Source organism: Camelus dromedarius, chromosome 4 (genome assembly GCF_036321535.1).
Source record: "Camelus dromedarius isolate mCamDro1 chromosome 4, mCamDro1.pat, whole genome shotgun sequence".
NCBI classification, from domain to species: Eukaryota; Metazoa; Chordata; class Mammalia; order Artiodactyla; family Camelidae; genus Camelus; species Camelus dromedarius.
In genome coordinates, this window is record NC_087439.1 from 7,641,614 (window position 1) to 7,665,496 (window position 23,883).

Here is a 23,883-nt window from a genome sequence, read left to right on the forward strand (position 1 = left end):
ACTTTTTGGTCTGTTGAAATCAATAAACCCTGAGAGTGGGAGTTTCATGTTTCTCCAGCAGCCCCACAGCTCATGTTGTCTGGGAGTTAATGGTCTGAGGAATGAGAACTGGAGCCGAGGGATTAATTGTTTGACTCTTCATTAACCCAAGAAAACACAGCAAGACACATTTGTCTTCCACACAAAATCATACAAAATTCTCTCTTTATTAAATATACATTATTTACAGTTTAAGTCTTTCTTCTGTACAACAGGAACCATAGAAAACAAAGAAATCTAAGGCTAACTTTTATTTATTTTTTTTCCCCATACAGTGTATTAAGACTTGTTACGTGGTCTACAAAACTGACTTGGAACGAGGCAACATCACTTGGGATTCTGTTTTGGGAACGAAAATGAGCAGGTCCAAAGGAGAGGCTAGACTCAGGAGGATCTACAAAGAGAGGTGACCTGTTTTGTGCTTTTGCCATAATAAAGAGTCTGACATAGATTTTGAGGGAGGAAGTTATTTTGTACTTTATTGTTTACTTGTTCAAAAGTATCTCCCTACTCTTTCTCATTCTTCAAAAAGGAGGACCTCAATATTCCAAAGTGGGACCGATTGCCCAACTGAAGTGGACAGGGTAATATTCTATAATAGGGGTCAGCAAACTATAGTCCTTGGTTCGAATCTCTGACCTGTTGCCTATTTTTGTAAATAAAGTTTTATTGGAACACAGTCATGTCTGGACCACTTCCTGTGACAACAGCTGAGGGGAGTAGTTGCAACAGAGACTGTCTGTTCTGCAAAGCCTTAAATATTGAGTCTCTGACCCTTTACAGGAAGTTGGCCGACTCCTTCTCCAGCACACCCTGGGGACAGACCCTTGGTTTGCCCTCAGCCCTCATTCCAGCGATGTCTCTGTACCTTTTTGGCCTCTTCTGGTTGACTGGGGGAAGTGATAGCCAAAGACAGCACAGTCTGTCAGGAAGTCTGTCAACTATCAGATTCAGGAGAAAATTCTTGGTGTTGGACCTCACTGGATACAAAGTCCCTCTCATGATAGAACTCTGCTGTTGTAAGCAAGATTTGGTATTTTTTTGCATGAATCTTTAAGGCCGGACAAGTTTACACGGGTGGACACTGCCATTTAAAGAGAAGAGACTACGTTAATATTTGATGTGAAGACTTGAGGATGGGGTTGACTAATATGGGAAAGTCCGACTAGGCAGAAGCTCATTAATACTATCCCTCAGGTCTCACTGAAAGTTCTACTTGTGGGGAGGCCTTCCAAAGAGTCTGCAGAGTGATACAGCGATCCTGTTGCCTACCCAGCACATCTTCCATGTCCTCAAGGCTACTGCTGGCTTCTGAGGCAGGGGAGAATACACGGCTAATGACAGTGAAGACTGGGATTTAATCACTGAGACAATGAGCTTCACCTTTGGCTATGGCCTTAGACTACTCTCCTAAGTTTGTCCTGCTATCTTGCCAAAGTTCCCTTGGATGACTGGGGAGGATTGAGGACAACAGTGTTCCCAGAGAGCATCAGATGATGGGTCCTTGGCAGTATTCACTGTCAGGGATGGGATGTACCATCTTCCTCCTCTTCATGGCAGATCTATGCGTGGTAGGACCAATGGAGGGGAGACAGAGGCCATTAGACTGATTTCAGGACCTCAGGGCTTCTACCCATGGGGATCCTGATTCAGGAGAGTGGACCCAGGGAGCTATCTGACAGCCCCTTCTCCTTAAAGTTGTATCTGGGTGTTCACTCACTCCGGGCAGGTTAGGTCACTGTGGTGATAGCTCTAAAGCATCCTGGGACAATCAATCCTGATGGAATAAAAATCTTGGGGGAAAAAAAGATGTCACTGAAGTAGAGCTGGGAAGGGTCAAAAATATCATGCAAAGGTAACTAAGGAACATTTCATGCAAAGCCCATTGTATTGCCTCTTTCCTTAATGTGTAAGATGATGACCCAAGTGCACTAAAGAGACTCCCGAGTTAGGAGCCAGGAAAGGGGGAAGGGCGGCTGCAGGTGGATGATTCACGCGGAAGCCAAGCCCCTCCTCCTGTGGACAGGCCGTCACTTGTTGCCAAGCGTCCCTCTTCCTCCTCAACCTCTTCCCAGCAGGTGCGCTCAAAACACTGACACCCACTTTTGCCTCAGTCCTTGCTCACGTCTGTTCGGCCACTTTGTAGACTATAAACGTTATAAAAGACAGACGACTAGTTTACAAAGTATGATATTTCACTAAAAAATGTGCTTTTCTGTTCCCCCTCAGAGTACCTTAGTGCAAAAATAAGACCACCGTTACTCAAAAGCAGAAAAAGAGTTAAATAAGAAAATCTTCTATGAAGGTTTCAAATAACTGTCAACTCAAGTGGAAATGTGTCTCTCCCTATCAAACAGACATGTATGGAGGATGTCATAGGGAAGGAAGCTTGAGTAACAACCCTATTTTTACAATGTGTTTGTGTGTGTGTGTGTGTGATTTTTTTTTCCCCATTAGGAGGTTCAGCTATTTGGAATTTGTGAGAGCAGAGATGAAAACTAGGGACCAGCAACATCTGCCAACTAGATGTCTTGACAAGTAAGAGTGTGGGTTGAGGACATGAGAGAGGAGGGTAGGAAAGACCTAAGAATGCTGTATGGAAGTAATTCAATTACACTATGTCTCTGTGTGTGTGTTTTAAAGAAAACATCTTCAAACTGCACAAGAGGCATAAAATAGCACTCAGGAGCCTCCAAGTATTCTGAAGGTTTGGAGTTGCCTGCATGTTGTTCCATTAACCACTTTTGCATCTGCAGGAACAAAGAAAGCTCCTGATGTATTTGGTCGACTTGTGACCTGCAGGACAACCGAGGACTAAGTCTGCCCAAGCCTTGAGGTTAAGGAAAAATGAGTAGCGGCTTATACGCTGTGTCTCCAGTTCCCTTTGGCGGGCTGATCTCACAATGTGGTTTTGATGGATCGTAGCTCTGGGGGAATTCAAAGGAAACCCAGGAGTTGGTGGACAAGCTGTCAAGACTTTTTATAAGAAAGAACTCACAGCCTGATTCCTATCTCCCTGAACACCTTGGAGAAGACGCTCTGCCTGTCTCCTCTCAGTATAGTTTCTCTAACTGACTGAGCTTCCTGCGGAGGAAGAGAAATGTGCAATTTTTCAGGACTGGAACAATTCACCCAGAGCACAGAGTGGAGATCACTCTTAGAGGGACAACGCCTTTTAGTCGATTACTTACTCAAAGATACATTTCATTTCATTCTCAGAGATCTTCCAAAGTTAAGTCAAAAACAGTTGATCAGGATGAAGGTGGGTTTTAGGAGGAGCTGGGGGACAACAAAGATACCTTAAGGAACGTCTGGAAAAGCAATGCGTGCAATCGGTCACCAAGAGATGGCAAAAAAGAACTGAGAAAAGAGAAAGAGGGGTGCAGGAGTGGAGATTTTTGTTTCCTGCCTCAAAAAGAATGCCCAGGTCATCTTTAGGTCTGACCCATGGAAGAAGGACTTGCAGAATTCCCCAACCAGAATTAAAACAAGAATGGAGAGAATCCAGCCTCCCCAGAAGGACTGTGGACACAGAGACCGTTCATTCTTGCTGTCACAAAGGAGCCAATCCATCTCTCTCCACAGAAATATACCTGCATAGATAGAGATTTGCTTTGAAGAAGAGAAATGAAGCAGCTCATTGAGGGTGGAAGTAATAAACAAGAAAAACAATATACATACTTTGCAGAAAGTATCTATTTCTCTCAGTCTCTAGCAAAGGCTTTACAAGAACAACAGTGTCGAACCTTTATTCTCCATTTTATAGCATCTCATGCAAACCCCTAGTGCAACGATACCTACCTCCCCTGCTAGACTCTGAGCTTCCCAAGGGCAAGAATAAGGTGTGATGTATATTTGTTCACCTAATGCTTAGCGCAACCCTAGGAATACTGGGTAGTCAAGAAAAGAAAGAACAAAGTAGAGATCAGATTGTGTCTTTTGTCCTGATCCTCCTCCCCTCGCCCTGTGATGGGGGTTGGTTGGACAAAATATGGAAGTCAGGTTAGTACCATCTCTGTTATTACTAAAGGGAATCAAAACTGTTTTTTAAAAAAATCAGCCCTAGGATCCTTAAAAGAAATATCACATTTGTGGTTGAGTGTAGAGAAAAGGCTAAGCTTTTCTTAAAAAATATATCTAGAGGAGTGGCACATGTTTAATTCTCCAGACAAACTCTGGTGGAAACCATGGCAATCTAACCTACATGCACAATGAGTGATGCAGTGGCAAGTATTTATTTAGCGGAAGCAAATGTACTGTTGCTTACATACACAGACTCTGATGGGAATGACTTTGATGTAGTAGCCCCCTTAGAATGTGAAATTGCACGGGTATTTTTGGTTTAATAGTAAAGTGACCACATTCCATCAAATAATGTTGTAAACAGCAATTACCAAAGACTGAGAGTTACAGTGTCAGATCATGGGGTCCAGTTGCCCAGAGCGTGGGGTCGGGGAAACCTGATTACTGAAGCAGGAAAGGCCGATTAACGTGGGGATTAGGACGCTTTCAAGGACTGGGTGTTTCAGATGATGATTGTTCAAGAATCGGACCACTCACACAACTAAACAATTGCACAAAACTATGTGGATTTTGGTGCCATTGAGGGAAAGACAGGCAGAGTTAGCACTTATCTGTAATTGAAAGCTGTGTTCTCTTTTTTGCAGGGAGCAGCTTGCTTGCTCCTCAAATACGTCTGGTGAAAGTTAGTGATCTCTGGGGTTATGAAATATTCCAACCCTGTAAAAATAATTCTGGTTTAGCCCTGAGACTCTGCTTATAAGAGTGGCATGCAGATTGCCCTGTCTTGGTATTCGTCTTTAAGTCTATGAAACGTAGTAGGTGTGTCTCTGTGGTCTACGTATGCAGGGAGGTATGCTGGGGGACTCTGCAATGCAGATGCAACAGAGATGGAGCCTGACAAATTCTCCACCCTCCAGAACTACCTACAAGAGTGTATAAGTAGATGAGAAAAGCAAGTACTCTAAGTTGGCCTTTGCTAGTCCTCCAGTTCTCTCAGCACCATGTCAGCAAAATATAGTCCTCGCTCCTCAGAGACCTGAATAATGAGCGGTTCCAGCTTTATTACTCACACCTTTCTTTGCCTTTCCATTTCATTATTGGGAGATGCTTCAGGCTAAACCCACTCCACTTCATGGTGACTTTTATGTCAGGGGACAAAGGACTACGTAGCCAAGCAAAAGGCTGATTTATACAGCCTTTTTATGGAAATAGAAAATTCAAAAGTGAAAATTGGAAACAGAGGAGGACAGGGCAGGAGGAAAGAGTATTTAAAGCTTTCTCCTCTTATTAATGGATCATTCATCTTATTAAAGCTAGAAGGAAAAAAAGTGCCCTTGTTAGAATCACTTTAAAAGAAATTTACTAGCAGAAAGATACCATGGGAATGAGTAAGAATCCACAGAAATTTTTTTAAGGAGAATGTGTATTTAGAACAACACCTTAAAGTTGAGGAATCGGGTGACAAGCTAAATCCTTACCCCACGTGCTCGAACACTGACAGAAAAGTCTGACATGGACCTGAAATGGGATGAAACTGAGGAGTTCCTCAATGGGAGCCTCTTCACGCAGGAAAGTGTGAAACATTCGAGATGAGGGACACACTGAGAACAAGAAGGGATGCCTGCCAACTGTCAAGGCTGGAGAATGGAGATGTGGTCATTGTCTTCCAAATCGAGCCTGTGTTGTGAAAAGAATCAGCAAGTACTTTCCACATCTGTGGACTGTTATACCGGCATTCCCAGCATATGGAGCATTTGTATTGTTCCCCCGTTCTCTTTTCCCTTAAGATGGCCCAAAGGCAAAGAATGAGGGATGTCACTATAGCAAAATCACCAGGATTCTGACCGCCACATTGTGGAGCAGCTCAAGATACCTTCTTGAAGGAATGACTGTGTTTCTTGTATGTTTCCTTGTCAAAAGGGGGAAATGGCCTGACATTGATCACTGCCTCGTCTGGGAATGTATGCCTACAAAAAGAAGTGTGGTGGGCCTTTATACACACAGGATGCTGCAGATCTGAAACTGTGATGTGCTATAGAGCTTAAGGGCTCCTCTGAAATTAAGCAGTGGGGGTTCACTGGAGCTAACCAGACGCCTCGTATGACAGTGCAGCCTAAGCCTCTAAGATAAATGGCTCGGTGGACAGTAGTATGTCTATTCTAAAACGTGAAACCTCCTGTATTTATGTTCCTCACCAGATCTTTAGTGAGTGGATGGGAGGAAAGAACTGTGTTTGGTGTTTCTTTTCTTTCATGCAGTTTTTTGTATGTTTGTTTTACTTTGCTTTTTGTTTTTGCTTTTCTAAAGCTGCATTAAGATGATTTAAACTCTTTCATGGAACCAGGCACTATTTTAGACTTTTATTTGAATTGCTTTATGCTTCAGCATATATATATATGTATATGTATCAACATACATACATATATATATATATGTATCAGTATAATTCCAGGAATAACCTAGCTAACATTTCTTACAAAATTGGAAGAGGCGTGTTTGAAGTTATGGAACATCTACTTCCTAGCAGATTTCTTATTGTCTCCTGGTTTCAAGCTACTGGTTTCCACGCTTCCCCTAGGTTTCTGCTATTGTGTGCGGTTCTAAGTGTCAGCCCCAGGAGAGAGCAGTAAGAACAGAACAAAGAAATAGCTCACTACTATCAGGTGTCCTATATTTGAAAATACTCAGGGGCCAGGAGTCAGAGTGAAAAATGATGATGTGTTAGGGCTTCCTATGGGAAGGAACATTAATATGAAAGCAAACCTCTCTTTTCCTTTTAAAGTGCCGCCGACACAAACCAGGCCTTGGCATCTTCTTTCTGCACCCTGAGTTCCCTGGTAGGAGTGGACTCACAATGGGGGGGATGACTGTTAAATGCTGAAGTCACAGAGCTCAGGTTCAAAGGAGCCTGTAAGCCTGGGCTGCAGGGTGCCTCTTAGAAACTGGAAATACAGAACCGACTATTCACGTGTGCACACATGTGTCTCTTCCTTGTCTAAAGGGGTAAAGTCAGTCTCTTGAGCCAACACGTTCACCACAAGAAGTGTGTCAAAGAGGAAGGCAGTGGCCATAGCTGCCTGGTGTTCTGGGCTGGTTCAAGGGGATAGGTGCTGGGGTGGACGCAGGTATGTCCCCAGAATAAACAGAAAACAAGTAAGAGAAGGAGAATGACCAAAAGCAAAAGAGAGAAGGAGGAGGAGAAACAAACAAATGAAATGAACAACCGAGGAAGAGAATCCACTGACCCTGCAGTTCTTCAGATGAAATATTCCCGCTTACACTCGCTCACTGTGTTTTGCAAATCAATGTCATTTCTAAAGGAGCTGTCCAAATTTTCAGGATATTCCTTCTCCTTCATCTGGTTGGTACGATGTGACTGCTTGTGCTGGTAAAGGAAGCGGGTCATGATGCCGATGACGCAGAAGATGATGAATATCACCACGGCTATGACTCCTGTGGGGAGACGCGGGCGAGAGAGGGGACAGCACCGTCACAGAGCAGCCCATCAGAGAGTAAAGTCAGTTTTGATGAGAAAGCCACATAGTGGAGAGAACCAAACAAAACCAAACAAAACCAAACATCACACCCCGCCGCAGGTCCGGAAACAAACACGGACCTCCAGTCTTCAATGACAAAATACTTCCTCTTTCAGACTAGCTAGGAAGGGAGCAGGCCAGTTTAAATCAGAGAATGTTTTATTTCATCGACTAAGAACTCCATCAAGGAGACAGGAAATCAGACCAGCAAAGATTTCATAGACAATTTCTTCAAGATCTGCTTTAAAGAATGCATCAAAATCATTTTTAATCAGTGCATTTCTTTGCTACCTTGCAAATAAGCATCTTAGAACTACTCTAGCATCCTGGAAAGTAATAGAAAATGATATTTAAATATCTCACATCTCAACACATGCACTTTGGCTATAAATTTGTTTATGGTTTGCTAAAAATGTTTTGTTAATAATGGAATGTTTACCAAACATTTGGAGCATTCCTCCCTGCTCTGCACTCTCCTAGACTCAGGCTAGCTCGAAGATGGTACCCTCTGTCCCCCAGAGTCGACTGAAACGGCACACTTCTGTCCCGTTGCGTCAGATCCCCCTCTACTTTGATTGCATGTGATTTTACTGGATTTTGCTGGCAAGTTGTCCTCACTGACCCTAGGGTCTTGTCCCTATCTTTTCAGGAAAGATCTTGAGATGTGCACAGCCAAGTCAGCAAAGGGACAGTGAAAATGTGGATAAAATGTCAAATTTTAAAAGGGAACAAGAGTCTATACGTGAAGAGAGGTTTTTCAGCATTAAAATATTTGAAAATTATTTATGACATTCAGATATAAAACTCATTCCTAATAAAGTGTATTATCTGCTGGGTTTTTTTTTTTCTATGTATAATGGATATTGAGAAGATGTTTATTTTACAAAGTTATTTTTGGAAACCCTGCATTATACTTTATATAAGCACGAGCATTTGAGAGTTAAATATACTGAGTGCATATCTGACACCAATTTCTATCAGAGCTGAGCCCATGATTAGGATTGCTTACTTTCTAAAATATTCCTAAGCCAGGATGTGACATTTTTCCCCAGCAATTTTAGAGCAAGGCGGAGTAGAACCAGGTAAGTTAACAAACCTAGAAATAAACTGGATGTGGTGAGTGACTCTCATGAAGGGACTAAACTGCTAAACGATGAGCTACAGAACTGGTTTCTACTCCTTCAGTGCAGGGAGTCTTCGGAGTTGAAGACTCTGAACCTGCAGGAATTTTCCCTGGAAAGAACATCTTGCTCTTAAACAGGCTCACAGGAGCCTGGACAAGGATGGGGAAAAGTCAGCAGTTACAAGAGTCTTTTCTCCACCTGTCAAATGAGAAATTACAGGAAGAGAAGCAGGCACCAAAATGATTCCTACATTTCTTGTTGCCGAACAAAAGTCAAGGTGGACTCTCTTCCCTGAAGCAGAAATTCAGGTCAGACAATTTAAGAACATCCTTGAGGACAGGTTTTGTGTGTGTGTGTGTGTGTGTGTTTCCCTCACAATCTTATGGTAAGGATGCACCTCTGTGTTCCACTAACCATCCGTCCCTCCTCCCTCAAGACCCTACTCACTGGCTCTACTGTTATCTGTTTATCTGTCCCATCCCTACCCCACCACCCCTCCCAAGCTGTGAGTCCTTTAAGGACAGTGTCCCCGTCTTTCATCTTCCTATTCCTTTGCTTAGCACTGGTTCTGACCCACAGTGTGGACTCATTACAGAGAAGTTAAATAAATGGTTACTGGTGATGGTTAAGAGGAGAACCCCATCTGGCATGGGTCCGTCCATCTAGCCCGTGAGGCAGAGATGTGGGCATCTCCTCAGCATCTTACATTAAACAAGGCTTGGGAGTCAGGCTGTGTTGCAAGGCACAGGCAGACAGAAAAATCAGGCTCCTGGAGGCAGCAGCCAGGCTGAGGCAGAATAAAAGGGGGTGAGGCCAAGAGGCAATGAGAAAAGGGAAAAGAGAGGGAGGAGGGGCGGGGGCGGAGTTCACAGCAGAGCTGAGACTCTGCCCGGTAACCGTGCACACGGCTGGATGTGAAAACACAGTCCTGTGGGCTTCACCTCCTCTTTAGACCCACTTGGTGGAGAAAACCCGACAACCCTGCGGCTTTGCCCATCTGTCTGCCCCAACGTGGCTTCTTCCCATATGTAGCTTTATTGGTTTGCTTTGTTTGTGCTTTAGGAAAAGTGACAACTGGATGTGAGGAACAGGCTGCACACTGCCTGTCTCCAAGTACATTATCCAGCTGTTGACTCGGTGTTCAGCTGCCTGGTGGTTCAGGGGAGGGACGTGTCCACGGGGCTGCTGGTACCTGGCAGGGAGGGGAGGTGCATTTGACCATCACAGCATGTATGATGGACAGATTCATGTAAAAGCTCACAATCTTGTAGATCATGCAGGGTTCTGGGCGCTGGGGAGCTGCAGTTGAGGATAATTTCCTCCAAAGCACAGAATCGCTTACATATGCCTTTCCTGCTCTCAGCAACAAAGAATGGTTTACCTCCAATGACTGCCGAGTCGCTTCGAACTGCGTTGGTGAGTGGTTCTCGCTCGTCCGTCTTCCCAAAAAGATCTGAAACGATGAAAAGACACTCAAAGTCCTAGAAGGAGGTCTGTGATATGGAGTGGAGGTGACACACCTGTGGATTAGACCAGGTGCTCTCAGATCGGTGGGAGCTGGCATTTTGGAAGGAACCCAAACAAACACAAAGATAAAAGCATTTGAGGGACACTGCGTACACCGGGTGGTTTCAGGACCCCGTTAGCTTCTATGTGAGTTATGAGATAAGGGGTTAAAATAGACGATGGTGGTTCTCTGCTCATTTGTCCGCTCTGGCCTACAGCTTCCCTCTCAGCCTACCCTTGAAGTCCCTCTCTGCTGGGCTGGACAGTTCCTGTGCATGACTTTGGCTTCCTACCTCAAGGACACTTGCCTCTGCTTCAGAGGTTTCTGTAGCTGCAAGAGATTTCTAAGTCCATTAACAGGAAAGGACAAAAGTAGAATTAACACCCGCCAAGAAACCTTCACACATGCTATTGTATGTTCATTAACATACATCGTAGAAGGAAAAGAGCATCAAGTTTGAAAACACACAGACCAGAGTTTGAATCTTTGCTTTGACACTTATGGGTTGGTAACGTTGAGCTACATACATTTTAAAGTAACAATCTGCAACTATATTAAAAGGGGGTAATGACACCTTTAGGCATGCTTATAGTGCACATGAAATTGCCAGGACCCGTAGCATCTATCACTAGTGTCATTGTACCATTTACTCCTCAGAGAATGACTACAACAAGCTTATTATTTTTCCCATTTCACAGATAAGATTGTTATATCAAAGCCATTAATAACCTGCCCAAAGCTCTAGAATTCATTCATAGAAGATCTAGAATTCATCTTTACTATTTCTTTTTTAATTGAAGTACAGTCAATTACAATGTGTCAGTTCCTGGTCTACAGCACAGTGTCCCAGTCATGCATATACATACATATATTCGCTTTCGTATTTGAAGATTTAGAATTCAAATCAAGGCCAGCCAAGGGTCCACTCAGGCTCTTGTCTATTACCCGATGCCACCAACAAAACAAGACCAGTGACGAGCAGGGCAAAACCCCATGCCCTTTCTCTGCCCGTAAATCATAACTTATTTGGCAACTGACTGCCACAACTGATTAAAGCAAATCCTAAAACACTCTGAGGCACCTAGGATGATGGTAACTAAGAAAAGATAGAAAGGTATTTCAGGGAATGGTAAAATAAGAGAAGATAAATGGATGACAGTGCTGTGACACTTTCTTATTATTAAGGAAGGTTGATTTTAATCACATGAATTATTAGTTCAACAACCAGCCTTCCTTCCTGACCTCTAAACTCTTCATCCTCAGACCAGTAGCCACTTAAACAGTAGTGAATGTACATATATATATAAAATTATATATATATACATATAGAATATATTTTATATATAGAAAATATAAAATTCTATATGTATTCTATATGGAGAATATATATATTTCTAGCTACTCAACACATTAAAAGTAGGATTATTTACATATACTTAATACCACTCTAAGAAACCAGTCATAATTCTGTAATCATACAAGGCAAAGAACTGAGTAATCTTAGCTTTAGCCTGGAAGCACCTTCAAGACATCAAAGTAGCATGAGTTGGAGGTGGGTAGGGCTATACTCAGTGGTAGAGCACATGCCTAGCATGCATGAGGTCCTGGGTTCAATGCCCAGTACCTCCGCTAAAAAAAAAAAAAAAAAAAAAACAGATTAACAAAAGAAAAAAAATTTTCACTAGTGAGCAAAGTTCCCTTGAGTATTTTTTTGTGTACCTGATGAAGAATGCACCGTGGTCACTGCGTTCACATCTGAATCCATCATGGAGGCACAACTGGATTCTGTCAGGGTCCCTTGGACAGTTACAGGTGCAACGGTGACATGGCGCAGGGCTGCCTTTAGTGGTGCGATGTGGTCGTACTGGACGGAAGCCAGACATCCAACAAAACCCAGGGTGTTTGCTTTAGCAACTTCCGAATCCAATCCAAGATTATCTGCAATATGAAAGAGAATCAGTTTTTTTTTTCCAAACTATGCTCCATATCTTCTTTAAATAATGTCTGAAATTACAGAAATTATCTTGTTATTCTTGGAATAAAAGAAATTATCCCCTCTCTCTCCTCATCTCCTCTTTCCAAACTCCATCCCCACTACAAGTATCAGTGTATCAACCACATACAGAAAATTGCTAGGGCTATCTCTACTTTAAGATAACGTTTCAAATTTCTAAATTTTCACTCATGTATTTTATGAACTGTAACAAATACTTCATAAATCTCTTTTACACTCTAGATGTTTTATAAAATTTATATCATTATCTCCATCAGCATTTATTTACGGATACTGGTGATTAACTCAAGCATACGATAATGCTCATTACAACATTTCACTCAAAACTACAGCAAGGAAAAAAAAAAGAAAAGAGGCAGACAGAGAGATCAGAATTCAAAGTGGTCCTTTCAAGTTTATCCCATTCGGTGTTTTAAGTGCCCTGCACATGCTGACCATCTATGCAAGATGGTCACATGCTTAGTTCTGTCCATGGTTCTGATGGGTGAGCATGGGTTTTATATGACAGCACTCAACCTCCCGAAGAATCTTTGAGTCTTCATGGAAGATAAAGAGGCTATCATTTATGATTCATGGCAAGATCAAATGTCTCATTGTCTTCAAATTGTGTGATAAGATTACTCAGAAGCCCATTTCTTTATTTTAATAAGGATCATTTGAACAAATGGCTATGCTGCAATTACATAAAACTGCAATGCAGAATGAACTTTTTTTTTTCCTTAAGGCATAATAGTTTCAACAGAGCTAGATGGTCCAAATAGTTATTTTATTATGACAATCTGTTTATTTTCTGGAAATAGACAAGGACTTTCCTTTCTGTCAGGTGGAGTACAATTGAGTTCTATTCACATATGAGCAAAGAATGCCTCCATCAATCACGAAGCAAGCGTTTTGTTGGCTGCATTTAGGAAGAGATGTAACGGACAGAGCAAAATGAGAAGTTAACCTCCCTTAACAGAGCTTTTTCTAGTTTTTGACCTCATTATACTTCCCCACTTCAACACCCATGTAAACCTAATTTATCACCTCTCTCTTCTTACAGTAAAAAAAAAGAAATCATGTGCATTAATTTTTTGTGGCTTTATTGTAACAAATTAGCACAAACTTAAACACTTAAACAGAATAAAACAACACAATTTGTTGTCTCATGGCTCTGCAGAAATCTGACACGGGTCTCCTTGGGCTAAAATCGAGGTGCTGACAATCTGCATTTCTTCCAGAGAGTCTGAGGAAATAATCCATTTCGTTATCTCTTCTAACTCCTCCAAGCCACCCACATTTCTTGGCATCCAGCCCCTTCCTGTAACTTCAAAGCCAGCAATGCTGCATTTCCTTGCTTTTCTTCCAAAGTCACATCTACTTCTAATGATCTTCTTCTGTCCCCTTCTTTCACTTGTAAGAACCCTTGTGATTGCACTCAGCCAGATAATCAGGCATCATCTCCCCATTTTAAGGCTAGCTGATTAGCAACACTAATATGATCAGTAGCCTTACCTCCTCTTTGCCAGTGAGCCCAGCATATTCACAGGTTCTGAGGATTAGACACTGTCTTTGTGGGTCGATATTCTTCCTACCATTGCATTCTTCTAGATACTCCATAGCTGAGATCCTGTGAAGACTTTTCGGGTGATTGATAATAAAAATCAAACACAGATGTGAAGTGACACCCTTCTTCCAGTGTCAGAGACCATTGGGGTCGGGGAGGAAACTGCTTCTAAAAATTCCCACAAGTATCCTACGGTGGTGGTGCGTATCTGTTACTTACTTATGCAAGCATCACGAGTAAGCTTATTCCTTATTATAAGCTTAAAAAAGACAGGTTGTGAGCATACGAGACTTTTCAAACATTGTTATGCAACAGTCCTCCACACCACACAGCTTTAATTAAGATGAGGTGGTATTTGCCAGTTAGCACTAGAACTCAACTTACCGGGGGTAATAATTTAGAACACACATTAGCTACCCATTGGTAGTTATCACGGGGCAGAGTTAGAGATCAGAAGTCTTCACAGAAAGAGGCAGAAGACCAGAGAAGGGAAGCATTCTCTGGCAGGAAGTTTTTGCCTTGTAGGATTTCAAAGCAGTAGAAAGTGACATTCCACTGTAGCTCTGCCTCAAGCGTCTAAGTCAAAAGTGCCAGATCTCATTTTTAGAACTCATTTAAAAAGAAGCCCATATTGGTGCCAAGATCTTGGAAGGGCATTGCTATTGTGACTGCCATGAACACAAGTTCCAGGTACAAGAACAGGCACATGGGGGAAGTCAGGGGAAACAGCAAAACATGCTCATCTCTCTTTAGCGAAGAAATGTTTTGTATAAAGTCCTATCTCTAGGAACGTTTATTAAAAAATGTGACAATGAATATATATGTTCATGCATAACTGAAAAATTGTGCTCTACACTGGAATTTGACACAACATTGTAAAATGATTATAAATCAATAAAAAATGTTAAAAAATTATTCTATATGTATAAAAAGCAAACCTTGAGAGGTTTCTGAAAATAAATGAAGAGAACAAGTGTCTTTGATAGGAGAAAATATTCTCAGTGTGAGGCCCGACAAAATGATTTCTCAGATTGTTACATATACAGAGAGACAAAAAAATGGTAAGATGGTTCCCAATTATATTTGCTTCTTATAACTTTGTTAACTAATATATGGTAGGACACAATTACTTGCATTTGTTTAATATTTAACACTTACTGAGTACCTCCTCCGTAATAATGCAGTATTTTTTATTATTGAAATGTAGTTGGCATTCAATGTGATACTAGTTTCAGGTGCACTCTATAGAGATTTGATATGTACATACATTGTGAATGATCCCCATGTTAAGTCTAGTAACCATCTGTCCCCATACAGAGTTATTACAATATCATTGGCCATCTGTTCTCCTACGAAGTTATTACAATATCATTGACCATATCTCTTAAGCTATATATTATATCATGATGGCTTATTTATTTTATAACTGGAGTTTTATACCTCTTAATCCCATTCACCAATTTTGGCCACCCACCACTCTCCTACCCCTCTGGAGACTACCAGTTTGTTCTCTCTCTGTTTTAATTGTTTTGTTTGTCTTGGTTTTTAGATTCCACATATACGTGAAATTATATTATATTTATTTTTCTCTATCTGCCTTATTTCACTTTGCATAATATCTTCTAGATCCACCCATGGTGTAGCAAATGACAAAACTCCATTTTTTATGGCTGCATATTACTCCATTGTATGTATTCCACAACTGCTTTGTCCATTCATCAATCCATGGGCACTTACGTTGTCTCCTTATCTTGGTTGTTGCAAATAATGCTCCAATGACCTTGGGGTGCGTAGACATTTTCAAATTAGTGTTTGTTTCCTCTGAGTAAATTCCCAGAGGTAGAATTGCTGGATCATGTAATAGTTCTATTTTTACTTTTTTTGAGGAATTTCCATAAAATTTTCCATAGTGGTTGTACTAATTTACATTCCCAACCAACAGTGTATGAGGGCCCCATTTTCTCTACATCCTCACCAGTAGTTGTTACATGTTGTCTTTTTGATTATAGCTCTTCTGACAGGTGTAAGTTGGTATCTGATTGTGGTTTTGATTTGCAATTCTCTGATGATTAGTGTTGTTGACATCATTTTATGTTTCTGGTGCCCATCTCTGTATCTTGCTTGAAAAAAAGTCTATTAAGATTCTCTACTCATATATTTAATATTTTGAAATTGAGTTGTATTAGTTCCTTGTATATTTTGGATATCAACCCCATATTGGATCTATCATTTGCAGTATCTTCTCTCAATCACTAGGCGGCATTGTCATTTTGTTGATAGTTTCCTTTGTTGTGCAAAAGCTTTTTAGTTTGATGTAGTCCCATTTGTTTATTTCTGCTTTTGCTTCACTTGCCTGAAGAGACTCATCCAAAAAAAAAAAAAAAATGGTGGTAAGATTGATGTCAAAGAGTATACCCCTTTGTTTTCTTCTAGGAGTTTTATGGTTTCAGGTCTTACATTGAAGTCTTTAATCTGCTTTTAGTTTATTTTTCTATATGGGATAAGAAATTTATCCAGCTTGATGTTTTTGCATATAGCTCTCTGGTTTTCCCAGCACTATTTATTGAAGAGATTTCCTTTTCCCAGTGTATATTCTTGAACTACTTTGGTGTGGATTAACTGACATATAAATGTGGGTTCATTTCTGGGTTCCTTATTCTGCTCTGTGAGTTTTCTGTTATGTTTATTGATCTGTGTGTGTGTGTGTGTGTGTGTGTGTGTGTGTGTGTGTGTGTGTGTGTGCCAGTATCATACTGTTTTGATTATTTTATCTCTAGTATAGTTTGAAATTTGGGAGTGTGATATCACCAGCTTTTCTCTTCTTTCTCAAGATTGCTTTGACTATTCATGGCTTCTTGTTTCCATACAAATTTTAGAATTATTTGTTCTAAGTTTTGTGAAAAATGATTTTGGTATTTTGATGGGGATTGAGCTGAATCTGTAGATTGCTGTGGGTAGTATGGCTTTAACAACATGAATTCTTCCAATCCATAAACATAATATATCTTTTCATTTGTTTGTATTAAATTTGTTTTATCGATGTCATAGTTTTCTGAGCACAGTTCTTTTATCACCTTGGTTAGATTTACTCTTAGGTATTTTATTCTTTTTGATGTAATTATAAATGGGATTGCTCAATTCCTCTTCCCAATAGTTTGTTAGTGTATATAGACACACAACAGATTTCTGTGCATTAGTTTTGTATCCTGAACCATTACCAAATTCAATTATTAGTTCTAATGGTTTTTATGGCATCTTTAGGATTTTCTACATATAGAATCATATAATCTGCAGACTGTGACAGTTTTACTTCTCCCTTTCCAACGTGGATTATGTTTGTTTCTTTTTCTTGTCTGATTTCTGTGGCTAGGACTTCTAACACTATGTTAATAAAAGTGGTGATGTGGGCATCTTTGTCCTGTTCTTGATCTTAGGAGAAATACGTTCAGCTTTTCACTGTTGAGCATGATATTGTGTATGAATAGGTTTGTCGTCTATGTCCTACATTATGTTGAGATATGTTTTCTTTATACCCATGCTGTTGAGAGTTTTTGTCATAAACAGATGACACATTTTGTCAAAAGCTTTCTCTGTATCAATTGAGATGATAATGATTTTTTATTCTTCACGTTGTTAGTCTGGTGTATCACATCGATCGATTTGTGGACACTGAACCATCCTTGCATCCCTGAGTTAAAGTCCACTTGATCATAGTGTATTATCCTTTTAATGTATTGTTGAATTTGATTTTCTAATATTTTATTGAGGATTTTTTGTAATTGATGTGCTTTTTTCCCTTTTCTTTTCTTTCTCTATTCTTTTCTTTTCTGCCAATCTGGTTTTGTTATCGGAGTGATATTGATCTCATAGTATGAGTCCAGAAATATTCCTTCTTCTTCAATTTTTCAGTATATTTTGAGAAGTATAGGCATTAACTCTTCTTTAAATAATTGATAGAATTCACCTGTAAACTCATCTGGTCCTGGAGAGTTTAGATTTCTAAGAATTTACCCATTTCATCTAGATTGTTTCTTTTACTGGCATGTCATTTTTATAGTTATCTCTTATGATCCTCTGTATTTCTGTCATGTTGGTTGTAATGTCTCCTCTTTTATTTCTGATTTCATTGATTACATCCCTCTCTCTTTTCTTCTTGATGAGCCTGGCTAAAGGTTTATCGATTTTATTAATCTTTGCAAAAAACTAGCTCTTAGTTTCTTTCATATTATTGTTTATTATTGTTCAATTTCATTTATTTCTACTCTGATCTTTATTTATTAGTTCTTTCCTTCTACTACCTTTGGGTTTTGTTTATTGTTTTTTTCTGGTTCTATTAGGTAAAAAGTTAGATTGAGATTTTTCTTGTTTCTTGAGGCAGACTTGTATTGCTATAAACTTTCCTCTTAGATCTGCTTTTGCTGCAGCTCACAGAGTTAGGGTCATTGCATTTCCATTTCCCTTTGTCTCCAAGTATTATAAATTTTTGCTTTGGTTTCTTCAGTGACTCATTGGTTCTTTAGTATCATGCTATTTAGACACCACGTGTCTGTGGGGGTTTTTTGCAATTTTTTTTCCTTGTAGTTGAGTTTTAGTCTCACAACACTGTGGTCTGAAAAGATGTTTAATATGATTTAAATATTCTTAAATTTATTGAAACCTGTTTTGGAGTCTAAGATGTGATCTATCCTGGGGAATGCTGCATGTGCATTTGAAAAGAATATGTATTCTTCTGTTTTTGAATTAAATGTTCTATATGTATCTATTAATCTATCTGGTCTAATGTGTCATTTAAGGCCGTGTTTCCTTATTGATTTTCTATCTCAATGATCTACCCATTTATGTAATGGGGTATTAATGTCCCTACTGTTATTACATTACTGTCAACTTCTTCCTTTATGCTGCTTCCTATTTGCTTTATGTATTTAGGTATGCCTATGTTTGGTGCATACATATTTTCAATTGCTATATCATTGTTGTTGGATTGATCCCTTTATCACTATATAATGTCCTTCTTTGTTTCTTGTAACTGTCATTATTTTAAAGTCTATTTTGTCTGAAGTAAATATGCTACCTCAGCTTTCTTTCATTTTCATTTGCATGAAATATCTTTTTTTATTACCTCACTTTCTGTGTGTGTCTTTAGATCTGAAGTGAGTCTCTTGTAGGCAGCATATATATGGTCTTGTTTTTGTCTCCACCTAGGCATTGTGTCTATAATACTTGTTTTTAAAGTGTTACTTGTATTTTCCTTAAAGGCTCTTCTACATATATGTTATTATCATCCAACTTTACAGGTTAAGAAACTGACACTATGAAAGTTAAAATATATATAGGAGATCATGTGGTCAAGTTGAGACTTAAACCAAAATTGTTATGACTTGAAATGCCAAATTCTTTATGTAAGCTATGCTGCCTCCCTAAAAGACCTCCCCAAAATATCTTAGATATTTTTGAAAGATATTTTTTACATAAATGAGCTAAAAATAAATAGGTTGCAAAAACTAAGGAAAGCACAAGTCATTCTGAACTCCTCATTATATTAAAGATAATGTACTTCGTAATTAATTTTATTCAACTTTTAGGCTACACCTGCATTAGATTTATAAGGAAAAGGTGAGAGGACTCTTGTATGTGCTGAGCTACAAAATAAATATGGAAGACAAGCTTAATGGTAAATGTGGCTCCTGAGACGTGGGAGGGTGAGAGTGCAAACAAAGGTCCCTCTACTGGAAAACACCACTGTTCTCTTTCTCATTCACCCCAAGGTTTTTAGCTAACATATAAGGGTCCCATTCAATCAAGATGAATTACAAGTTTTCTCTCTCTCTCTCTCTCTCTCTCTCTCTCTCTATATATATATATATAAATGGTTTTGAGAAGTCCCAGGTCTCTTACAAATAAAAACCTTCAGAGCTTCTTATTTGAAACTGACATAGCTTCTACCTCCCAACACATTTTAAATATCATTGAAATATAGTTTCCAGTTCTCATTAGAGGTCCCCCCTCCCCTCAGATGCTGATGTAGAGGTGGCATGGTGTGCCGAAATAGCACAGGTTGGAGGTTAGACAGACCCAAGCTGATGGATTATGACCACACACGTACCACCATCATCATCTTTATTCTTCCCACTACTCATCCAAAGAGTTCCAAATGCCTTTGCCTAGACTCAATGGCCCTCAAAATGCCCAAGTGATACTGCATTTATATGCGAGAACTAGGATGTAAATGTTGAAACGCTTGCTGTGAAGACGAAATTCCCACTTCCTGGTGATAAATGTAGCACTAAACGTCTGAACGACTCAGTTGGTTAAGTTATTATAGACTAACTTATTTAAGCATCTTAAGACTTGATTTTCTACATTAATTTACAAACACTCATTTCTTCAAAGCAAAGCTATGTGCCCCTCTATAAAGTCAAAGATTTATAAATCCAAGGGAAATGGCACAGAACCAATTTTAGCCCTAGAATATGCAATACTTCACACAGTCACTATTGTTCAACACTAAGAGAATGATAGAGCCAATCCAGGCTAATTTTATGCAGGCAGTTTTTTTCCCCCTGGATATTAAAGAAGAAAAGATCAGCAATTTGCTAAAAACAGACATTGCTCTAGGATGTAACATGACATTTGCTATATGTCAAAAGCCATTTATAACGTTTGAATCATGAAGTGTCAAAATACAAGTCATGCAGACCCACATAACCCAGGGTTATGAGAGAAAAATGTACCATCATAAAATATAAATAGAGGAAACTGATGTTAATGGAAGGTATAAGCATTATATACAAGTAAAGAGTTTTTCCCTTATGAGTACTTTGTGGCTTTCAGGTAAGAGAGGAATGGTCTGAAAATTTAAGTACCAGGAGCATCCAAAGTTTAAGAACTGCATCTCTCAGATAAAGCTTCTAATCCTGAAAGGGGAATGCCAAATTACATTTAAAGAAATATTTAGCATTTACTTAATACGGTTGGAATGCACATTTGTACATCCTGTGTAGTTTCATCTTGGTGAAATAAGAAAGTGTGAGATAATGACAGCCACTTACCCATTAGGAAAATTAAGACACAGGGTCGAATAATTGTTTAAAGGAAATTAACCAGTTCATGGCCAATCCAGGTTTAACATCTAAGATTCTAGTTTTATGATCAAAGTGTCCCTATTTACTTTACACTAATGACCTATTTCTTAACATAGTATTTTGGACATAGAAGTTGCTAAATAAATATTTTTGTATGATTAAACGAGTGAATTGCACAGAGTCTGGCACATAGTAGGTATTCCATTACTCTTTAAGTAAAACTATATACATACAAATGATTGACAGACAGCTAGACAGATGCTAGTGATACAAGAAACCTAAACAAATAACAAAGGTTAGTCAGTCAACAAAAGTTCTAGCACTTGAGAATTCATTATCTCAACTGAACAACTCACTGGCTGAGGTCTAGTTTTCATTCTTTAATTGGGTTGCTTAGTTACGTGCATTATATAAAGGCAGCTCCATCGATACATGACAATCACTCCTGAATCAGTAAAACCTGAGCAATACGTCCAAATTTTAAAATTCTAGATTTCATACTCCCAATGTTAATTCTCCTTATTTTCCACAGAAAAATCACTTTTCTGACTTTAAGTCTGCAGTTTGCAAGTTGATGTGTAAACTTACTCCTTTGAGACTGAAAAAAAATACACACAAAAAAAAATTCCTCCTCGGGTGCTGATAATTTATTTGATGTGGGCTCAGACACTTACCTATGTTGTTTATGCTGTTAAAGGAAATGCGCAAAACTAGAGGCTGGCATGTCCCAACAGAGTCTTTTATCAAAGTCCAAAAATAATCCATATAAATATATTCTACTCTGATGTGGAACTGCTGTAACCAAGCAGACCCTGGGGGGCCTTCCCAGGACAGACCCCTCCCCCGTATCCTCTGCTGCAGCTCCTGTCTGAAGGATGCAGTATCTCATGTATGTTTCCTGAATTTTTCAGATGCTTAAAACCACCACCAAACGGAAGGAATTAATTACTCAATAATGGAGAGCACGTGGCCCCCAGACCTTCTGGTCCTCAGGGGTTGATGGTGTTGACTGCCTTGTTCCTTCAACATCAACCAATCACAGAGCTGTACACAAGCTGATCACATACCTGCCACTCCTTTCCCTTAACTGGCCTTTCAATATGCTTTGCTGAAACCTTTCAGGGAGTTTGGGGGTTTTCTTGGGCATGACCCACCCCATCCTCCTTACTGGGCCCTGAAATAAACCTTTCTCTGCTCCAAACTCCGATGTTTCAGTTTGTTTGGCCTCATGGTGTGGTGGGCACATGAACTTGCCTTCAGTAACATTGCTAGTTGTGAAGTTAAAAGCACCAAGAAGCGTGAAAGCCGTATTGAGCACCTCCAGTGATTTGATGTTATTTCATTTTTTGTGTGTACAGAGGCAGGCATAAGGCAAATTTTGGTAGGAGGCATTCTGCTGCAGGAAATAGAGACTCCAGTTTGCATTAAACATTACAGAGACAAGTTACCTCAAGTAACAAAGTGTTTAGAGTCAAAGAGGTCTCTGAGGATGGAATTTCAGGGGGTCTCCTCTGTGGCTTTCTTATCCTCACCTGGAAATGCAGTTCCAAGCATCACATGCAGATGCAACTGTGTCGAGAAGCAAATAATTAATAAATGAATGCATAAATCTGCCTCATTCTGTATTTCTTTTTAAGCCTGGAGAATCCTTTCTCAGAAACACATACTGTCGTCAGCTACCCTGCAGATATTTTCCTATTGGTCAGATTGTGTCCCAGGTTTATGCTACTCCATCACTGGCAATGGAGAGGGAACCACAGACATTTGCTTAGATCAGCAGTTCTCAAGACCTGTTTTTAATCTCAATTCCCATTTCCACTCTTAAAAATCCTGAAGAGATTTTGGATATCTGTATCTGTTTTGTATCTATCAATATTAACTGTGTTCAAAATTAAAACTGAGAGTGGTATCATCACACATCCCGTAGCTTCTGAAAAGCTCCATTCTGTAGTGTAAGAAAACAGGAGTGTCAACATTCATTAATGTCTGTTAGTAAAATGAAGATAGTTTTGACCTTGAGGATTCCTTGGAAGAATCTCAGAATTCTACCCTCCCAATGACTGACCAAACTTTGAGAACCACTGGCTCAGATCAATCAGGAGGAATCCTCAGGAATTAAAGATAAAAAAATAATTCCTAGGAGTGCACAACTCCATAAAGAAGCATGAATGGTTAAATAGAATTGGAATTCTGTTAGGAAGGGAAAAAGAAGTCACAGTAAATTTTGAGTAGGCAATCAAAACTGTCAGATACATATGTGGGAGCCAATTTCTGGAAGCCCAAAGAGAGAGGAGGAAAGACAGGAAGAAGGAAGGGAGGAAAGAAGAAAAAGAAAGAAAGAAAGAAAGGAAGAAAGAAAGAAAGAAAGAAAGAAAGAAAGAAAGAAAGAAAGAAAGAAAGAAAGAAAGAAAGAAAGAAAGAAAGAAAGAAAGGAAGGAAGGAAGGAAGGAAGGAAGGAAGGAAGGAAGGAAGGAAGGAAGAAAGAAAGAAAGAAAGAAAGGAAGAAAGAAAGAAAGGGAGGGAGGGAGGGAGGGAGGGAGGGAGGAAGAAAGGAAGAAAGGAAGAAAGATGACGAGTCATATATTGACCTGTATAAAAATTCGCATGTCTAGGTTGAATGACCTAAATTTGGTTGCCCTATATAAGGGAAAATAAAAATGAGCTATTCCTTAGGGACTGAATGGAGACCAGCCATCGGTAAAATTGCCCTGTTGGTGACGATTATATTTAGTGCTGCTTTTTTTTTCCTCTTTGGTGCCAATTATTTTCTATTCTGGTGCGTATCTGCATCACACATCTCATACTACTAGACAATACTGTGTGTCACTCAGGAAGGCTTTGGAGAACTGTTCTATAATAATAGAGGATACTTATCACTGAGCATCTTGTATGAGGGGTGAAGTATCATGCAGACAGAGGGCACAGAGTAGCTTTAAGACTTGGAAAAGATGGAGTACTGTGCCATTATACCCACTCTGCAGATGAGGAAAAGAGTCACAGGAATTCAAACTT

The 23,883-nt window shown here is 39.6% G+C and overlaps 1 protein-coding gene across 1 annotated transcript in view; it reads right to left on the minus strand.

The window, feature by feature from the left end:
• Positions 1 to 211: 211 nt before the first annotated feature.
• Positions 212 to 23,883, minus strand: part of CNTNAP5 (contactin associated protein family member 5) — a 741,033-nt gene continuing 717,361 nt past the window's right edge. Inside the window, exons 22-24 of the mRNA XM_010979356.3 lie at positions 11,949 to 12,167; positions 10,104 to 10,175; positions 212 to 7,515 (exon numbers count right to left, since the gene is read on the minus strand). Coding sequence (XP_010977658.3) covers positions 7,319 to 7,515; positions 10,104 to 10,175; positions 11,949 to 12,167 — 488 coding nt within the window. The 3' untranslated portion in view covers positions 212 to 7,318. The remainder of the gene's footprint in view (positions 7,516 to 10,103; positions 10,176 to 11,948; positions 12,168 to 23,883) is intronic.